The 17550-nt window shown below is 46.9% G+C and overlaps 1 protein-coding gene across 5 annotated transcripts; it reads left to right on the top strand.

The window, feature by feature from the left end:
* Positions 1 to 4574: 4574 nt before the first annotated feature.
* Positions 4575 to 16793, top strand: NCOA4 (nuclear receptor coactivator 4). Of its 5 annotated transcripts, none has more exons than XM_033066616.1 (10): positions 4575 to 4617; positions 10142 to 10295; positions 10748 to 10888; positions 11008 to 11096; positions 11557 to 11665; positions 12245 to 12316; positions 12703 to 12846; positions 13076 to 14086; positions 14408 to 14497; positions 15003 to 16793. In XM_033066616.1, the coding sequence occupies exons 2-10, from the start codon at positions 10155 to 10157 to the stop codon at positions 15006 to 15008; spliced, it is 1803 nt and encodes a 600-aa protein (XP_032922507.1). In that variant the 5' UTR covers positions 4575 to 4617; positions 10142 to 10154; the 3' UTR covers positions 15009 to 16793. The 5 variants fall into 5 exon arrangements, with proteins under 5 accessions (XP_032922507.1, XP_032922504.1, XP_032922505.1 ...); XM_033066613.1 differs by having other exon boundaries at positions 12700 to 12846; XM_033066614.1 differs by lacking the exon at positions 4575 to 4617 and adding an exon at positions 4628 to 4714 and having other exon boundaries at positions 12700 to 12846.
* The last annotated feature ends 757 nt before the right edge of the window (positions 16794 to 17550 follow it).

Below are 17550 nucleotides of genomic sequence, written 5' to 3'. Positions count from 1 at the left end.
GCCATAACTGCTTTCTTTAAAAGGATCTTGGGAAAAGATCAGCATTTCTGAGAAAGCAGAAGAGACCTGTTTCGATGGTGTGATGCATGTTGTTCAACAGCCTGCTCCCCACTGATGAGAGCAAACCCTGGAGCTGTAACACAGCTCTTGTGTTCCAAGTCTGCACTGCTAGTCCTTTCCTGCTCCCACTTTGACTGGAATATATGTGTGTGTATATATATACTGGGGAGAGCTGCAGAGTGTTTAGTGACCAAAATCACACTGCTGTTCTGCTACAGGCTCAATCTATGTTTGTGATAGAGCTTTTCTGAAGCAGGTTGAAGCTTTGTAAAAACAGTTTTAGTTTAGTTAAAATTGTTTATACACTGTTTACATGCCTCCCTCCTTCTAGCGTGAGTCCTTCGGTGCTGTGCCTGTTATTTTTTGCATCAATAGGTCTGGGCCAAGTAAGTAAGAGATTTGTTCACATCTGTGCTGGGATCCTAATTCACAAAAGCAACCCATTGCTTCCAGAAGTTCTGCCTTTGGTTGGGCTGTCTGGAGAAGCTACAGAAGACCTTCCTGAGGGCCTCTTTAAATGAAAGATGAGTGTGGAGTTAGGTGTAGTCGCTACTTTTGTACAATCTGAAGTGGAATAGAAGAATAGATGGTAATTTAAAAGTGTGGAGAAATGAGAAATCCCTAAACTAGAGAGAGGAAAAAAGGCAGGCTGTGGTGTGCAGGAAAATGCTATTAAAACATCTGTTTACAGGTCTATGTATGAAAGTGCTTCTGTGGGAGTTCACAAACGTTTAGTTCCTCTCTAGCACTGAGGTACCTCGACACACACAGCAAAGATTCAAGGTGAGTAAATACAGCGCAGAGAGCTTTGAAAGCGCCCTGCAGGGCAGTGAAGCCTTTGAACTTCAGCGCAAGTGGCGGCTGCTCCGCTGGGTTCCTCGGGCGGGCTGGGGGCTGAGCTCGCCCGGGCCCTGCGGGAAGGCTGGGATGGACCTGGCGCACAGCTGTGGGACCGAGGGCCAGGTCACGGCCGGCTGGAAGGGGACCAAGGACACACGTCAGAGAGGATACGTGCGGGGGAGGGTCAGGCACCCGCGCTGGCAGGGACGAAGGGAAACCAGCCCCTTTCCAGCGGCAGAACTGCAGGAAACTGCTCCCGCGGGAGCTGCATGAGGGTCCCTGAAGGCTACAGTGACGACTCTTCTGGAATTTCATACTCTGCCTTGGGGCTTCTGCTGCTTCTGACGGAAGCAGCCGGCAGCTTGGTCTGCCTTGGGTCCGGCTGCATCCGCAGCTGTGCCGGGCTTGCTGCGCTTCCCCATTCCCCCTTCCCGAGGCAGGGATGGACCGCTCAGCTGTGTGGTAGCATTGCAGAACAGGGAAATCACATTCCGGGACATTCAACAGAGAAGTTAACACAGCTGATGCCCTTCAACTACATTACTGCAGTTGTTGAAAGAGGAACAATCTGAACAGAAAATAACCATTCTTTAAACCACATAAAATTTGCTCTAGAGCCATTGCACCAGAGAGTACAGTAAATTCACGAATACAAGCCGCACTGACTATAAGCCGCATCTCTGGGTGTTGGCAAATATTTCGGTTTTTGTCCATAGATAAGCCGCACACGAATATAAGCCGCTCTGTCGTTCGCAGCGAGGACCCGCGTGCAATTAGTAACAGAACCGCGGGAGGGCGGGGTTTACTGGCTGAGCTAAGGCTGTGCAGGCTCGGCCCGCTAGGGGCCGCTGACGGGGCCAGGTGGGCCAGCACGGTGCTGCCGCTCGGGGCCGGCCGCCGCTGCCACTGGGCTCGGTCACCCCGGGTCGGCGCTGCCCTGCGGTGGCAGGCAGGGACGGAGCTTCCCCTGCTCCTACGGCGCCGGCGGCGGGCAGGGACGGAGTTTCCCCGCTCCTGCCGCGGCGGCGGCGGGCGGGGACAAAGCACCCCGTCGGCTCCCCGGGCCACAGCAATGGCGGCGCGCGCTTCCCCCCCCTCCCCGGGCCACAGCAATGGCGGCGCGCGCTTCCCCCCCCTCCCCGGGCCGCAGCAATGGCGGCGCCGGGCCCCCCCCGCTCCCCGGGCCGCGGTAGGGGCGGTCCGGGTCCCCCCTCTCCTCCCCGGGCCGCAGCAGGGGCGGCCCGGCTCTCCCCCCTCCTCCCCGGGCCGCGGCAATGGCGGCGTGGGCTTCCCCCACCCTCCCCGGGCCGCGGTAGGGGCGGCCCGGGTCCCCCCTCTCCTCCCCGGGCCGCGGCAATGGCGGCGCCGGGCCTCGCCCTGTCTCTCCCCTGGGCTGTGGCAGAGGAGGAAAGAGAGCTCTCCCGCCTCTCTCCCCGCCCCCTGTGCTGCCTACAGGGAGCCAGGCTCCACCCGCAGTGCAACAAAGTAGCGATTTGTAACAATCGCAAAATGCCGACTTTGTAGCTGCTCGGCTCAGCACTCTGGCAGGCACTTCTGAGGTTGTATTAGCCGCACCTGATTATTAGCCGCATTTCCGGTTTAGGAGCAAAATCTTAGTCAAATTGGTGCGGCTTGTATTCGTGAAATTACTGTATTCTTCAAGTTCCTTGTGTTTTGAGTGGTGTCCAGTAGTACAGTTTTGCAGGCCATACATAAGAAACGCAGGAAGAGCTTCCAGTTCTCTATCAGACCTCATGTTTCCAGGGGATGGGAAGGGATGAATCTCTCCCTGGTCTTCATTCCCACACTGCAGATGAGCAAGAAAGAATGTCTTTGAGTGTGACAAGGGAGTCATTACACACTTTTGCCAAATAAAGGAAGGATGGGCTTTATGCTGTAGAGCTATAATTGGGATTCCCATTCAGCAAGAAATAACACTGAATTTTGGGTATAGGTATGGATTATGTGGTGTCACACACTTCTGAAGGGAAAAGCTGCAGGTTTTATCATAATTAACTATTTCTGATGTGTCTTTAGATTCCTTTTAGGCATCCAAAATGCTTTTCTTCACGCTCTGGTTGGAGACTTATTGTGAACGCTGATACAGTTTCATCCAGTGCTGAGGAACTGCCCACTACATCTCCATCTTTGCTGCCGTTTTAACATGAGCAGATTATACTGTCTATTTTCCCATAAAACTGCATCTCTACCCAACCTTTTGCCTGTCTTTTAGTAGACCACCAATTTGCCTTTTGCTTAAGCTGATGTAATTTTAAATTTCTTTTTCTGATCCACTATGCAGGTTTGTGTAAAAAGGCACATCTGGCATGGCAAAGGGTATGGCTGAGGGAGGAGCAGTGTGTACTGATGGGTGGGAGGAAAGAGACCATTAAAAGATCCTTGTGGTTCCTTACCCTTGATATTCCTTTAGGGGTAAGATGGAAGATGTATCCAAAGAGCAAATCCTCTTAGGAAGGCATGACCTTAACCACAATGAATCCACACAGAAAGTGTACTGTGTGAAGCAACAACAAAAAAGCTCTCAGAACCATCTGGATTTTGATATTGCCTTGGTCAAGACCGTGGAAGACATGACAGAAACCTGTCATTGTCCACTGTGCCTGCTTGCCCAGGACAGGCAGCTTTTCTTCCTCGGGAGAGTCCTGCTGGGAAACTGCAGGGGGGACACAACAGGTGTATGGGCACTCCTGGTTTTCCAAGGTCAGAGAGGGTTGGTATTATTTTTCCTCTTAAATCCAAGTACACAGAGGACGATTATATAACACACCCTGTGTCTCCTACGTGTTTAGACGAGGAAGCCAAATACCTGAAACGCTTGTTCCTAAGGTAACAGCACATCTGGGATTAGGTGGCTGACTTCTACTTTCTCTTGTGTCAGCGCTGAATAATTTGTACTTGTAAGGTCCTGTTCAGAAGACCTGGGCTCCTTGGTCTGTGCTCAGACGAGGAAATGTGTAGGAAATTGTGACTCAGCTACCACATGTACCCACCTGCTTAGATTTCCATTTGGAGTCCTTTCTGCTTGAAGCCCCCATACATTCTCTGTCAAGCACACACCTACAAAAAGCAGCACTTCACAAATGTGCTGGCTGGGTGGTCACGGGAGGGCTGAATTCTCACAGAATCACAGAATAAACACTGTTTGTTGGAAAGGACCCACAAGGATCGTCGAGTCCAGCTCCTGCATGGCCCCGTGGGGATCGAACCCGCACCCTGGGTCCCCGGCTCGCCCCTGGCAGCTGCAGCGCGCGGGCAGCGAGCAGCAACCGGATCCTTTTCCCAGCTGGAAAGCGGAAGGCGGTACTGGCAGGTGCTCTGCCGTGCTTCACACTTGCGGAAAGGAAAACCCAAACCCTGTACCGCGGAAGGCCATACCGAGCCACGTACTGTGGGGAATTTCCGGTGGACACGAAAAAGACCCGGACCGGTGGCTCGCCCCACGATACACTCCGTGCAGCGAGGATTTGCCGAGCCGGGTCAGGCGAGATTCCCGGATTTTGGCTGCCGTGAGGAGCAGCAGCAGCAGCAGCACCCCCGCCGCCCCCTCAGCCGCTCCCCCAGCGCTCCCTCAGCGCTCCCTCAGCCGCTCCGCCGTGCCGGCAGGGGGCGCGCGGGCTGGCGGTCTCGCGAGAGCGCGCGGGGCGGCGCGCGGGCGGACGGACGGCGCGGGGCTGAGGGAGCGGCGCGCGGACGGCGGTGAGCGGCGGCGGGGCCGGCAGGGCGGGGGAGACGCTGAGGGGGATCCGAGAGCAATCCCGAGAGGAATCCCGTGAGGAATCCCGTGAGGCATCCCGTAAGGCACCGCGTGCCGCGCTGTGGGAAGTGTCAGGCACCGGGCCTGGGTCGTTCAGGTCGGTCGGGAAATGGACGCTCGGCGGCGCAGGGCTCACAGCAGACGGGGTTTTGTACTGATCTCACCCTCGGTGTCCCGGAGAGGTTGTGCCGCGAGCGCTCCTAAAGCCACGTTTCTGATTGCAAAGGCAAAGTCTTTTGTTAGCAGCTGCGCTTCTCAGAGGTTATATAAGCAGTAAATGTCTGGGTTAGGAATGGTCGGGGTTGTGCCACATCGCGTTTGTTTGAAGTTTGTCAGACGTGTGTTGTTCGATGCTGGTAAATGGTGAGAGCCAGAAACCTTCCGGGAGTTTGCTGAGCATTCTGACAGCTTTAAACTCGGTGTTTATGTCTGGGATTAAGAGAAAAGCTGGCAGAGAAACGAGGTTGCCTTTCCCCTGATTTTGGATGAGGCTTGCAGTCAGGGCAGCGGAAAAGGCTGTCAGCCATGTAAAATCGCTGTTCATCCATCCCGCTGCAAGCGCAGAACCTGGGCTCCGTGGAGCCGGAGCCTGGCGTGGGGCCTTTGGGGCCCTGTGCTTCGGGCAGAACCAGCGTCTGTCACTCGTTTTCCGAAGGGTTTTTAAGTGAAATCCTCGGGAAGATGCGTTGTAATGTGCAAGCTGCGTTAAAATAAGTGTGTGTCTACCCCACTCTGGGTATCTTCTTTGGTATTGTCAGTAATTATAGCATGGAGATTTCAGGCCTTCATACTCAGATACTTTGTGATTTCAGCTATATGCTGCTTGTGCATAAAATACATATTTGTAATAGACGGAATAAAATGGTGATCAGACTTCTTCACAGCAGTGACTTGTGACTGTTCAGAGCCCATCTCTTGTGAGGGTGTCTCAGTACAACTGCTTTGTGTACTGGCCAGGCTGTTTTGGGGCTAAAACAGGCAGAAAAGGTAGTCGCATGTGTTCAGGTCTGTGGCACAGACTATATACTGTGCAGACAGGTGAAAACTACCTGAATTTTAGAAAATGTAATACCTGGCACTTCTGTTACTATTTCTTAAGGTGTTTATGTCACTTTTTCCCTTACTCGAAACTCTTAAAGGTTATTTTATTTTTCTTCACATGTCTTGTGATTTAAAGATAGGATGTTATACAGTTCTTTTGGAGTAAAATAATCCCCCTAGTAGGAGCAGGAGCTCCGTACATTACTGGCACGTAATGCTGATGCTGCACTGTACAAAGTGCTTGTTATGCTTGGATGTAAATGGGAAGTTCCCAGATTCAGCTCGTGTACTTAGAGTACTTCACCCCCTGACCACAACTCCCATCTACCTAATTTGGGAGAGTTTCTTAAGAGGAACTAGTGTTTTTTTGGGTTGGATAGAAATCCATGGGGATTTCAGTTCAAGCAAGCCAGCTGGTTTAAAGCCACGTAAAGACAGGTCGGTGAGGCTTTTGGAGCAGCCTTGTCCTGCCAAATGGAAGAAGTCATTCCACATTTATAAATAGAGCCTGTTCAATGGGAGGCTTCATTCCCTTCAGAAGCTTTTCCTCAACAAGGGCTTTGCACAGCCCTGTTTTTTCCATCTGAGATGGAAAACAATGCTTTTCCCAAGGGCAGCGGGATTGTTGTGCTGAGGGTGAAAAGCTGGTAGAACCAGTTTCCTGCCGGCCTGTTTGCAGACTGTGCAGAAGAGGCAGGGTTGCCTCCTCCCACTCTGCTCCCCAGCCACCAGATACTTTATTAAAAGCTTAAAATTATTCTTGTCCAGCTGTTTCTGACCTGTGGGAATTAACATCTCGGGGTGGAGTGTGGGCAGCCAGGAGGCTGCACAGAGCACCTGTGACCAGGAGTTGTAGCTGCAGGGTCTTGTGGTGACACCTCTCCAGCGAGCCAAAAGTCTTCCTGTAAAAACTGGTAGTTATTTTGCTATTTTACTATTAGGAACAATAATATCATCTTCCTTACCATTGAGGCAGCTCCTTTGGTTTCATGTCTATAACATTTTTAGTGATTACACGCTGGCAAGGACACGGGCGTGGCCCATCCCTGGGAGTGCTCAAGGCCAGGCTGGATGGGGCTCTGGGCTCCCAGGTCTAGTGTAAGAGGTGTCCCTGCCTATGGCAGAGGCATCCGAGCAACATGATCTTCGAGGTCCTTTCCAACCGAGGCCATTCTGTGTGCTTTCCTCAGCTCTGTGTGAAATTGTGGAAGCGAGAGTAGATGTGACAAGAACTGTGCATGTGTGCGAGTCACTTTGGTCCTTGCAGGAGTTAATTTGCACCCGAGCGGCTCGGTGTCAGATCTCGGTGCTGGGTGGGGAGCCTCACTGCTGGCTGTGCATGGCCGGGGGCGGAAGGCTGAGCTCGGCAGCTGCATCGACTCGCAGCTCTGCAGCTTTGCTGCTGCATCCGCGCTGGATGCCTCAGTGCTCGGGTCTGCTTTGTGGTTGCATGAAGCAGGCACATTGCCACAATTCTGAAGTTGCAAGAAACAGCGGTTTTGTTGCAAAACGTTGAGGTTTCGCGGTTTGAACTACTAGTTGGGTGTTTGGAGGCGCTCGGTGTCCTGGCTGAGCGGAGCCAGGCCGGGCGGAGCGGACGCGATTCGGCCCGGCCCGGGGTCGGTGGTCCGGCCCGGGGTCGGTGGTCCGGCCCGGGGTCGGTGGTCCGGCCCGGGGTCGGTGGTCCGGCCCGGGGTCGGTGGTCCGGCCCGGGGTCGGTGGTCCGGCCCGGGGTCGGTGGTCCGGCCCGGGGTCGGTGGTCCGGCCCGGGGTCGGTGGTCCGGCCCGGCCGGCGCTGCCGACGTGCGGCTCGGCTCGGCCGGGGCGGGGCGCGGGCTGTGCCGCCCCGATAAGCGCGGGGCCGCTCCCGGGAGCCGTGGCTTGGGGCGGAATTTACAGGGCTGGGAGCCTTCCGGAAAGCATTCCGGAGGCCGTGCCTGGGGATGGAAGCCGCGTTATAAACAGGACATTGCGGGATTGCTTCCTGAGCGCGGAAAGTAAGTGGAGCTCATCTCTTGGGGTTTGCATCCCGTGAGGCACATAGCGGGGGCTGGTGGGGACCCCCGTGTGCTTGGAAACTGTTTGATGGCACGGAAATGGCCAGGGCAGGTGACTGTGTGTTGCAGCCATCTGTCTTCTTGCAGAAATAATTGTATTTCGTTACTGTTGAGCCGAAGTGTGTGATCGCGGGTGTTTCAGAGCATGTGACCTGAAATCGTCTTAAATTCTCCTTGCTATTTGGGAGTAACTGGGAGGCAAGGAAATAGGTGCTTGCACCCACTTAGTTTTGTTAGAGGCTTGTGGAAATTGAAAAGAAGGGTGGATTGGATCTCATGCTCAACATGTGAGTTTTACTGGCTTATTTGCCACAAAGCCTAAGAACAGCCATTTTAACAGGAGCTGGTTGGCTGGAGGAAGGCAGCATTCATTTTCTCTCTACATTCTGGAGCGAGTCTCTTGTAATCGTGGAAAGAAGGAAAAGCAACAAACAGTAGTTTCAGAGATCATTAGAGAAGTGTTTGTAAGCTTCTTAAATTCAATTGTGCCATTACGAAGTTGCTAATACAGAGTGTGATAACAACTCTTGTGAAAATTATGTTAACCTACTGTAAGTACATTATCTATTGTGTGAGCAAATATGGTAGTTCTATTTAGCCTTTCAGACTTTGACTTGTTTGTAAGAATATAAAAATGAAATAATAACTATTTTTTTTTTAAAATTTACTTTTGAATATATTATAGTTTTTAAGGTATCTAATATTCTTGTTTTCTTGGCTGGGTATATTGCTGTCATCTACTTGTTAGATTACATCTGAGAGCTAGGGCTCCCACTTACACTGTTGGCTCCTACTTCTGCAGGCTGTACATGAAAAGCAAGATAAAGTCTAGGGAGTGCTGTGAGAAAAAGCTTAGCTTACCTTTTATTGAGCATTGCTAGCATGGTGAAGATCATGAAACCTTACAGAAGTGAAAGTGAACAATCTGGGGCATCCAAATAACAGGACAAAACTGGTTTCATAGCTCAGCATGGAGAATGATGTATTTTGGACTTCTGCACCATCTGATTTGGTGCAAAATAACATAAACTTAAAGATTACCTTAGAGTTCTCTTGTGTTTGTGCTCTGCAGTTGCCAGAAGATGAGATGTTATGGTGAGGATGGTATTGAGCTGTGTGCAGGGTCTTGGGGTGGCTTCTGTGCCTGGCCTCGTGTCTGGAGGTGCTGGAGAGACAGGAAGGCCCTGGTGTTGAGGGAACTAAGGGAGGTGCAGCCTCTGCTCCTGCCCCACGGTGAACATTGCTTTTTCTATCACCTTCCACTAGCAAGCCACTCTTAGCCCTCTCCTGTGTAAAACACTTTTGTATAGGTCTTGTAGATCTTGGCTGTAGAAGGACTTTTGGGTTGCAGTCTATGTGATCATGGAACTTGGAAGTTGCAGAGTAAATATCCGCTCAGTAACACAAGCTCTTGGTTATCTTGTCATCTTCAAAACCACTTTCAGTTCTCTTCAGAGCAGTGGTAAAATCTGTGACATTTTAGATTGGAACATGTGTACGCTTTAAGTCTGCTAGGAATTTCCATAGCTGTCATTGCTGAGGACTTGTTTTAAATAGAACAAACACTATGAATGTTTAGTGCTTCAGAAATCCCACTAAACTGGCAGGAGAATTCAAACTCTGAGGAACAAAATAACCCACTGTTTAGGAAAAGTGCTTACACTGATCCTTCCTGTTTTTACTAAAAATTCATACTTTCGTTTTCCCCTTACTTGCAGAATCCTTACCATTATAACTTCTGTAGCAGTTTTGTATTTGAGCCCCTTCTACTTGAGACTATGCTGAAACTAAGCTACCACAGCTGTGACCAGGACAAGATAATAGGTAGCTGTTAAAAGTTCTGGCCTTTCCAGCCTAGTAAAGAGTGATCTTTGTAGCAACATGTGGGTTTTCAGTTGATGCAACTGTGTGGGACTTTCTCATTTATGGGAGCCAGCTCATTCACCTGCAGAGGAAAAAAAGATCGCTGAAATATTTCCTGCCCCTGGTCAGGCTGTTCTCCCCCAGCTGAACCTTTTCTGGATCAGCCCCTCAGCTCTGGAGTTTGCTGGCTAGACATAAAAGCTGGAGGAAGGTGACTGGCAGGGGAGGATTGCCTAAACTTCTGTGGTTAAAGCTGTTGTCAAATATCTGTTGGTTTTCCTGTGATTGTGCAAGTTCTGTGGGCTGAAGTGTTTGAGAGACCGTTGTTGCCTCTGGAGGAGAGCTTTATCTATGTTTAGAAAACTTGCATCTGGTAGGGTCTTGGGGGCTTTTTTGTTCACCTTTATAGTGAAGTAGAGCAGATGGTTCTTCATATGATGCCCTTCCTCTTCTGTTAAAGAGGAAGAGAAACCATTAAGAAATCGTTTTTTCCATTGTGTTTTAGGAACACTTCAAGAATGAGTCCACCACAAGACAGAAATAGAAATTCCTGCAGCAGTGAGACTCTGTCAAAGTGCCTTCAAGCAAAGAAGGACTTGGAAACAGCTATATCTGGAATTGTCAAAGCTGAACAGCAGATTAAAGAAAACTGGCGGGAGGTAATTTTAAATTACTTCTTATAGATTTTTTAATAACTAACATTGCTTCAATTAAGCTTTTTATTATTCCAGAATATTTTTACTATTATCATGGTGGTCTGAAATTTTTGTAGCAATTTGCAAACACATTGCTGTCATTTGGCCATGCTCTTGATAAAGGTATTCCTGTATTACTAGCTTAGACATGCAGAATTTCCAAAAGCTGCTGATTGAAACATCAGAATAGAGAGAGATAACAAATAACATTATTCTTTGATACCTCTTTAAAGGTACCCATGGAATTCTTACTGACCTGAGCCATGTGATGTTGTGGGTGACTGTGATTAATTTTTGAGAAATAAGTCACTCCAGAAATTCCAGTTGCCACTGACAAACAGTAGTTTGCAATCAGGGCAGCCCAGGTATGCTCACTCTGCTTGACAGATGTAGAAATGGTGTGTGTTCCCTGACAGGTCAAGGCCAAGATCCACAGCCACATCAGCCGGCAGCTGGAATGCCTGCGCAGCCGTGAGGTGTGGCTCTTCGAGCAGGTGGATCTCATCCAGCAGCTCAAGGAGGAGGCCTTGCAGCAGCAGGCACAGCAGCTCTACTGGGTAAGCCCTGGTTGTCAGTCTCTGCACTGGCATTTTCAAGCCAACCTTGTCCTGCAAGTACTGGCTCAATTTTAATGCTGGAAGCTGAAACAATAACGTGTGTTTTGTTTTCCACGCAGTACTTGGGACAGTTCAATTGCCTTATTCATCAGCTGGAACGTTCCTACAGTAACGAACTGGCAAACCAGATCTCAGTTTGTCTGGAGAGGTAAGTATATTTTATCATGCAAGTTACCACAGTTGGGTTTAACTTAACTTACGAATTTAATCTGATTTTTTTATTCTAATAGAACTAATAATTGGTCTAATTGTTCATACATTTTTAATAGTTCCTAGAAATAAGAATGTGAAAGCAGTCTGAGGTTATAAACCAGGACTGTAATGAGCAGGAGAGGTACTCATTTATGCAGATTGTTTCAAATATCAGTTGTTGATGGCAGCTGAAGTAAGAAGGTGAAACTTGTGTTTTGCTGGCAATTTATTTTGTTCTTGGTTGGTAGATAGCAATTCCTTTCTTGTATGCCATATCAGAAGTCTTCTTTGTTACCGAATTATTGCCAAGTAGGTTGAAAGCTGTTATGGAGTAATGGACTGACTTCAAAAACAGGACAGATGAAGAAGATTGTATTTTTTTTTTCCTTTCTGTACCTATCACCTTACTCTTTCAGACTGGGAAGTCTTACACTTAAACCTGAAGAGTCTTCCATCCTGAATTTTGAGGCTGACACATCTTACCTTCGCCAAGCTATTACCTCATTTGGTTCCATTAAAACGATGGTAAGCACCAGGACTCCCCTGGGTTGGAACACTTGCCTCCAAGATTTTTTTCAGTAGTGCAATATATTCCAAGTGATATTTTTGCTTTTAGTGACAGCTTGAGTGGATCCTGTGCATGAGTCATACAACTTTAGATGTATAATAAATACACAGTGGCTACTAATTACTGCATGTAGTTTTCACTGAGTTTAGTTATGTGCATGTTATTTTAATGTATTTTGGCAGACGCTGAGGGAATGACTACTGCATTCTTGCTCTGTTCCAGCGAATGAAAATTCGTTACTGTTTTCTTTAGATAGCAATAGTTAAACATTGTAAACACTTTCTGTAATTAAAGTATTTTGGGATTCTTATGTAAGCAGCATATTTCCTGTATTATTGAACACAATTCTGTTAAAGGAAGCAGACTCAAGGTAGTATTTTATAGTCAATTTTTCTCCATTATATTTGTAAATGTTGAGAACATTGTTCGCTATAAAGCACTGAGAATTTTAACTGTGCTTTACTTCTTTATTGTAGAATTTGTCCTAGAAACTGGACAAAATGGAGATTTAAATTAATTTTTACTTTTTTTTTCAGCAAACCTCAGAGAGAGAGAATGCTTCTCCCTGGTTCCCAGGCCAGAATTGTGCCCTAATGAACTGTGAGCAGGTAAGATTGACCTCTATGTGTTTAATTGTATTAGAGGGAAGAGGAGAACTCAAGCACATTAGTGAGCTTGAGTAATGCCTTGTGTTTAAGATGCTTGAGTAGCCAGTAACAGTGGCTGTGGTGAGCAGAGTGATGTGATATTGTAGCTGCTCCAGGAACAGACAGGCAAGAACAGAGTATGAGAGTGTTTGTGGGGTGTGACTTCCAGATTTTTTGAGTGTTCCTTGATATTGGAACTAGCCAATTCCTATGGGTTGTAATTAGAGGGCACTGTTTTTCCTTTTGGTGCAGAAATACTGCTGCCTGCTGAATGTGTGTGTTGATGCCCAGCACAGATTGGCTCAGCAGTCACTCTCCTAACCAAGGCACGCATTCTCTCTCAGCAGCAGACGCTGTGTGGCACAGTGAGTGCCTCGCTGGCTGACTGGTTACTTGGAAGCAGGCCTGCGGGTGGGCGCCAGGCTCCCTATGTTCCCAGCACCAATCTTGAGGAATGGATTACCCAAAAGTGTGTGTTAGAGCCCAGCCAGGTAAACCTTTTGTGCACTAACCTAGTTTTGAACAGAGGGGAAAACACAGTATCTGATTGCAAGCAGAATATGGTGGGAATGAAACCTTCTGTAGTACTCTTCATTCTGCCTCATGTTCAGCTGATGCTTTGGCACTTACTAGCTGAATGCTCTAAGCTCTAACTGTGGAAATAGGTACTGAACATTGCCTTTTAGTTTTAATAGATGTATTTCAAAATGTCTTTACTAGGATTTGAATTCTTCCAAAGTCTGCTTTTTTGAGCAAGCCTGGGGAAATCTGAAGGATTTGGAGAACTGGCTCCTGCACAATCAGCAGTGCGATGTTGCTGGGAAGACAGATTCCCCTGGTTGCAAGGACTCCACCTCTACTCTCAACTCATCCTTTTCCACTATTGAAAAGGTGGAGGAATTAGAATTCCTTGGACAAGAAGAGATGGACCTTTCTGACTGGCTGCTCACTCCTGACACAGAAAATGGAAGTATTGCTTCAGATGAGAAATGGAAGAATGAATTTAAACCTTTTAGGGAAGAATGCAATTTGAATGATTGGCTCCTCAAAGCTGAAACATGTACCAGTTGTTGTGGCAGCCAGAGCAGAAGTGTGGAAATTGAGAACCTGGGAAATCTGAAGTGCCTGAATGAGCATCTTGATGGAAAGAAATCACCCACTACACCTGCTGTAAGTGCTTGGCTTCTTCAGCATCCTCAGGCCCCCTTTAAAGTGGAAGATGTGTGCAAAGCTAATGATGTGTGTGCCAGCTTTTCAGAATGTGTGTGTGATGAAAACTGTGGAAAAGAGGCTCTTTGCAAATGGCTTCTGAAGAAAGATGGGAAGGACAAAAATGGAGTTCCGGTCAGCCAGAGAGATGTACCAGACCCTGAGCATGATAAGACCAAGTTTGCTGCCAGTTCCTGGCTTAGCCCTACACAGCAGCTCCCAGGGGAACCCGTGAGTGCAGAGAAAGCAGATTATTCAGCAGAGATTGCAGAACCCTGGAAAGCTTTGCTCGAGAGGCCTCTGACAAGCTGGCTGGCCAAGCCCGAGCACAAAGCAGAAAGCACAGAAGAAAAGGAGCATCGGGAAAAAGCAGACAAGAGTTTCAAGAGTCCTTTCCTAGACCTCTTGGCTCCATTCCACCTCCCCTTAAATGTGAACAGTTGGGTGTTGACTTCAAATGACCTAGAAAATGCAAACCCGCCTCCAGTAGAAGATAAATGGCTTCTGCGCAAGAAAGCACAAGTGAGCAAAAGTTTTGATACATTTGTGTCTTATGTGACAGTTTGTTGCTTTACTAAATTTAATGACTTCATTCTCTTCCAAAGTCATAACTCTTCTGGATAATACTAACTGAAAGTTTTCAGATTTTTTTGTCTCTTTTAATGTTTTCACAATTACTAGTTAACTTAGCACTAAACAAGTTAATATGTTATACTAAATGAAGAAAGCGTTAATCTCAAAAACTCAAAAATCGGTTTTGGTTTTGAACACTTTAGAGGATTTGAAGATACATCAGAATGTATTTATGTTTGGGGTTGGTAATTAAGGTGGTTTGTCTTTCAGGACTTTGGCCTTCCTACAGTTTGTGACCTTTTTGCCTGTATGAAACTCAGTGGAGATAATGAGAAATGGCTGTATCGGTCTCCTTTACAGGTAGGATACAGATTGATTAGCTCAGCTGTTCTAATACATATCTTGGGGGTACAGAACACAGACACTGGCAGCTAATGGCCATCTTCACTTCTTTAAATGTAGTATTTTCCTCCCCATAGACCTTTTTAACAGCTTGGACCATTCTCCTCTGTTATTATTCCTCCTCTTTTGATCTTGTGTAAATCTCTCAACTGATTGACACTTGGTAACTCTTACTGTAACTAAGATATGAAATTAATGTGTCAGTCTCCAGACAGCTTCTTTCTTCCTCAGTAATGGATTTACAGCTGACATAATGTTTTTCCTTTCTGATGATAACTCTTTGTAATTGTTTTTGAAATTAATGAAAATGGTCCCTAGCAGGAGTACTTCAAACCCCAAAAGGCAGGATACTCAGTTCTGGGAGGAATGTTAGTATCACTTTTTTTAAGAGTATCTTATAGTTGTTTTTTTTCCCAAAGTGTTGCTGTTTATCAGAGAATAACCCTATTTTAAATTTGTTTAGATGTGAAGAACTGGAAGTGTTGAAATCATCCTCTTCCTGCTATCAGTCGCACATCACACTGAGTGACTGCAGCCAGCTGAGTGCTTGTGTTTTGTGTTTGGCCGTCTGCTTTCTCTTCTAAAATTTTAACAAAAAGATTCCTTATCTAACAGAGTTATGGTGCAGAAGATCCCTTTCTGTTGTCATTGATTCTGAAATGTAAACCCACTGACCATAAGCAATCCAATGTTTAGAGGTGTTAGCAAATTTGTATCTGTTATTGGAGTACATGGATCTTTAATGGGTTGTCACTCGAAGTATGTTGAAGCCAGTGCAGGTATAAAGCAGAATCTTCCTGGTGCTGTGGGATGCAGGAACAATAAACCACATTTGACAGTGACTTCAGAAATGCTGCTGTTTCTTTCAGCTGCTACAGTGTTTTCATGCAATGGGTTCCAGCTTACTTAGGCTGTACTTGCAAGCAATTTGTTTTATGGAGCAGTTGCTCACTTTGGAGCTTTCATTTGCATCTTGTGTTGGTGCGTTTCCCAGCTAAATATGTGAAATCCAGACATTGAAAAATACATGGATTTGTGGGACCTAACATGTGACAGGAGAATTGGTAATGTACTTCTAAATCAAAACTCTGCTTGTGAATTTTGAGCCTTTCAGAGAACAGGGTAGGGTGTTAGTATTCATGCACCAGTAGATCACTGGTCCCCAGCATTTACAAACTATTTGAATGTCACTGAAAAAGCTGTAAAAGGAAATGTGTGTTTCTGTTAGTTCTAGATAATTCATAATGAATTTTTATCAACAAAACCACTGGAAAGCAGGCATCTTTGCCACATAATATTTAAAGGTAATATTTGGGGAATTAGATGCCTTCAGCAGATTGATGTCATGCTAATTGGGAAACACTCACTTGGTAAACTGTGGCTACCACTGATGCAGTTTAAAGGTATTTAATCTGTGGTTTCCATGTGATTATGGATGTGGAAGTGGGGTCCAGTAACTTGGATCTTCCTGAAGCTGTGGACATAATGTGAGCAATACCTCTTCATATATTTAGCCTTTTGAGCCTGTAGGAATGAGTGCAGAGAGTTCTGTGGAAATGTGAATCATGCCTGTCAGGCTCCATGGAAAAACTGTGAAGTTCCATAGTTTCTGGTGCAGCTTCTACTCACTTAACAAATTGCTCTTAATGACTATGAAAATAGGACCCCTTCTCCTCATCCCTGCACCCTGCCTGGGAATAAAAGTGATTTGAGTTTTTCACAACCCTGTAGAAAAGAAATTGTTATTAAGATCTGACCTTGGTGTCACTTTGCAGTGTCAACACATTCCTGTCTGATCAATCCCATGCATTCACTTAAAAGTAAATTTTTAGTCTGAGAAGGGGAGACTGCACATCTGAAACCAGACCCTGAAAGGGCTTTAACATCAGCAAAACATTTGAGGCTTTTGTACTTTCATAGCCAGGGCTTTCTGCTGGAGGCAGAGAGGTGTTTTAGGAGTTCACTTTCCCCTTCACATGTGTCCTTGTTGCTGCATGGGAAGGCTGCACTGTGACTAACTCCAGTAACAGCCTGATGTGATTATCAGTTGAACTTAATGAAGGGGATTGACGTGCAGCCCACCTCTTCCAATTAATTCCATGTAGTCGTCATTGTGCTACTTTGTCATTCATTCATTATGAGCCTTTAAAACTTGGGGCTATGTATTCCTTTACTCAACTGACTTGTTGTCACTAATGGATATTTATGTAAAACATTGATTAGTCTTTTCCATTAAAAAATAATTGTAACCAAAGTGTGTGTTATGTTTCATTTACAAGATGGTCAACAAAAACTGCCGTGGCACACATCCAGTTTGCCTCTGTCTGGAGGCTGTTGAAGTTGTGCTTCCATCCAGATGGGCTTCACATGCTTTAGTTCACCTCTGCCTGGAGCTGCACTAAGCTCCACAGCAGGGAAACTCTGGGAGCTGGCACACTCCTACACATGCAGTGGGAAACTCCTGTCAGGTACTGCCTTGCAGTGTGACTCCCTGGCCACACAGCTGGTGTGTCTCAGTCACCTGGCTCTGCTCAGCTGCTGGAAGAGATAGATTTGGACGAAATGACCCATTTGCTTCTTACCACTCTTGAATGGTGATTTTAGTAGCATTTGGTCCTCTTCTCCCATGGCTGAAGAACACCTGTGGGCTGACTGTGCACTTGGAGGGAGTTCCTCTGTCTCCCTGGTGTTTGAGCGTCAGACTCCCTGCATGATTGGTTTCTCCACGGAGTATTTTCCAGTATTTAAACTGCAGCCTGCGTTGTTCATTAGCAGAACATTTACAGCTGGGCCTGGCAGCCTTTCAACCATGATACCTTTCATGGGGGGATGTGCGCACTTTTTTTTTAAGTGGACTGGAAGTTCCTTGTTAGGAGTCACATGCAGAACTCCTGAATGTGCATCCTGAATGTTGAGCTTTTAAAGACAAGGAAAAAGTACTTCCAAATTATCCCAAGACAAGGAGGACAGAGTAGTATTAGAGAATGCTATTCATGGGTTCTCAAATGGCT

Source organism: Catharus ustulatus, chromosome 8 (assembly GCF_009819885.2).
Source record: "Catharus ustulatus isolate bCatUst1 chromosome 8, bCatUst1.pri.v2, whole genome shotgun sequence".
In the NCBI taxonomy this organism is placed as follows: Eukaryota; Metazoa; Chordata; class Aves; order Passeriformes; family Turdidae; genus Catharus; species Catharus ustulatus.
The sequence above is the reverse complement of the archived record's forward strand: the minus strand, read 5'-3'. Positions and strand labels throughout refer to the sequence as shown.